Source organism: Arachis ipaensis, chromosome B07, assembly GCF_000816755.2.
Source record: "Arachis ipaensis cultivar K30076 chromosome B07, Araip1.1, whole genome shotgun sequence".
Classification (NCBI taxonomy): domain Eukaryota; kingdom Viridiplantae; phylum Streptophyta; class Magnoliopsida; order Fabales; family Fabaceae; genus Arachis; species Arachis ipaensis.
The window spans coordinates 106032895-106035054 of record NC_029791.2 but is presented as its reverse complement, the minus strand read 5'-3'; the positions used below and the strand labels follow the sequence as shown (position 1 = coordinate 106035054).

General features: G+C 32.3%; 1 protein-coding gene across 1 annotated transcript; it reads left to right on the top strand.

Annotated features, from left to right (window-relative positions):
• Positions 101-1562, top strand: LOC107610083 (bZIP transcription factor 11-like). The gene has a single exon (XM_016312157.2). It carries the CDS (start codon positions 748-750, stop codon positions 1240-1242), a length of 495 nt encoding a protein of 164 aa, XP_016167643.1. The 5' UTR covers positions 101-747; the 3' UTR covers positions 1243-1562.

Sequence of the window (2160 nt, the reverse complement as noted above, 5' to 3'; positions counted from 1 at the left end):
CCGTTTATTTATATTTTTAACCCCAAGAATGATCGAACCACCAAATAAATAAATTAATTTTAAATTGTAGATGAAATGAGTTTGTACCACACATACCCAATCAACTCTCTGTTCCATCAAACCTTGTAGGCTGCGTAGCAGCACATTCCAATTCCAATTCCACTTTCTTTTTGCCCAAACTTTTCCTACTCTTTCTTTCTTTCTTTCTTTCTCTTCTTTTTCCTATCACTTTGGTTTCTAGTACAACGTCTTTTCCTCCATTGTCCCCTTCACCTTCTTCTTCTTCTTCTTCTTCATCTTTTTCTTCTATAAAACCACCCTTCACTCACCCATACAACTTCCCCCTTCTCCTCTGCTTCTTCTTTCTTCTATAACCTCTAATCTCCATCCCTTTCTTTTCATTTCTTCATTGCAGGAAACCAACAAATCTTCATGCTGCTGCCACTGATTTGTTAACGCTGTTTATTCATATTCATGTCTCCAGTTCTGAGTGAAATCCTTCGTTCCGGTTTTATGATCAATTCTTCCCTCAGGCGCAGGACCCACCTTGTTCAATCTTTCTCTGTTGTCTTCCTCTATTGGTTCTATGTTTTCTCATTAATCTTCTCTTTCATTTACGCTATTGTATAATACTATTAATAATTAAGACTAATCATCGTCCAAATAAGGTAGTGTAATCAAATTGTCTCACTCTTTTTCTGGGGTCCTGCGTCTCAATCCATTGTTCTATTATATTCTGTTACAACCATGGCTTCATCGAGCGGAAACTCGACCCTTCAAAGCTCGGGTTCGGAGGAGGATATGTTGTTGATGATGATGGATGAAAGGAAGAAGAAGAGGAAGCAATCGAATAGGGAATCAGCAAGAAGATCAAGGATGAGGAAACAGAATCACATGGATGATCTTATGAGTGAGGTATGCAAGCTTGGAAAGGAAAAGAGTGAAATCCTTAAAGGCATAGACATCACCACACAGCAATATTTGTGTGTTGAGTCTCAAAATTCAATCCTTAGGGCCCAGTTGGAAGAACTTTCTCAGAGGCTTCAATCACTCAATCATATCGTTCATCTCATCAACACAACACCACCTAATCTGCCCTTTCATCATCATCATACACAAACACAATATGATTATCTTCTGCCACCAACACCAGCTGCTGAAAATTTCTTCACCAATAATATGAATATGTTCAATCATATCAACCAACCAATTTCAGCTTCTGCTGCAGACATTTATCAGTGAGTCAATTGATGATTTGAAATTACCAGTGTGTGCTCTTGTTCTCCTTGGAATATTGCTTAATTATGGTGGATTAATTATGAGCTTGAGTAAGGGTGAAAATATGTAGCACATAGTTAGGGGGAGATTATTATTGTGTTATATATTAGATAAGAGAAGTTGGAAAAGTGGTTGGAAATGATGTATTGTGGGCAAAAAGAAGGGACCTCACTGTCACTGTGTGTAATTTGTGCTTTTAAGTATAATTCATATATATGTATTAATGTATGTTAGTGTGTTCTTAATTAATGTAAAAAAGTACTGGTTGTTCATTATTATGTTTCTGTCTCATACTTCTTATATGATAAGTTGATAACTATGCTGTTTGGTACGAATTTAATTTTGTTGATAACAAAATATACGGTAAATATATTTTTTGTCTTTGGAATTTGTTAAAAAGTTTAATAATATTATTAAGTTTTATTTTATTTTAATTTTGTTTTAAAAAATTTTGATTTTTATAATCAAATATACTCTTGATAGCTAATTTTGAAAATATTAGGACCAATTTAACAATAATTTTAAAAAAAAAATTTTAACATAAGCAAATCAGATATAATTGTCTTGCATTATTGTTGGATTAGTCCTAAATTTTCTGAAAATTTAGCTGTCAGGAATATATTTGATGCAAATAAAAAAATTTAGGAATAAAATTAAAACAAAATAAAATTTAGAGATATTTTTAAAATTTTTGACAAATTTCAGAGGCAAAAAAAAATATATTTTACCTTAAAATATAAAGTTCATAAAACAATAAACTTCTAAAAGACAATTAAATATTTGAGTAAAATATCGTTTTTGTCCCCAATATTTGGGGTAAGTCCTATTTGTATCTCTAACGTTTATAAAAGTGATTCAATGTTATTCTACCTGCCGTCAATT

Coding starts and splice junctions, on each gene's coding strand:
- LOC107610083 (XM_016312157.2), top strand. CDS start 748: ATGGCTTCATCGAGCGGAAACTCGACCCTTCAAAGCTCGGGTTCGGAG.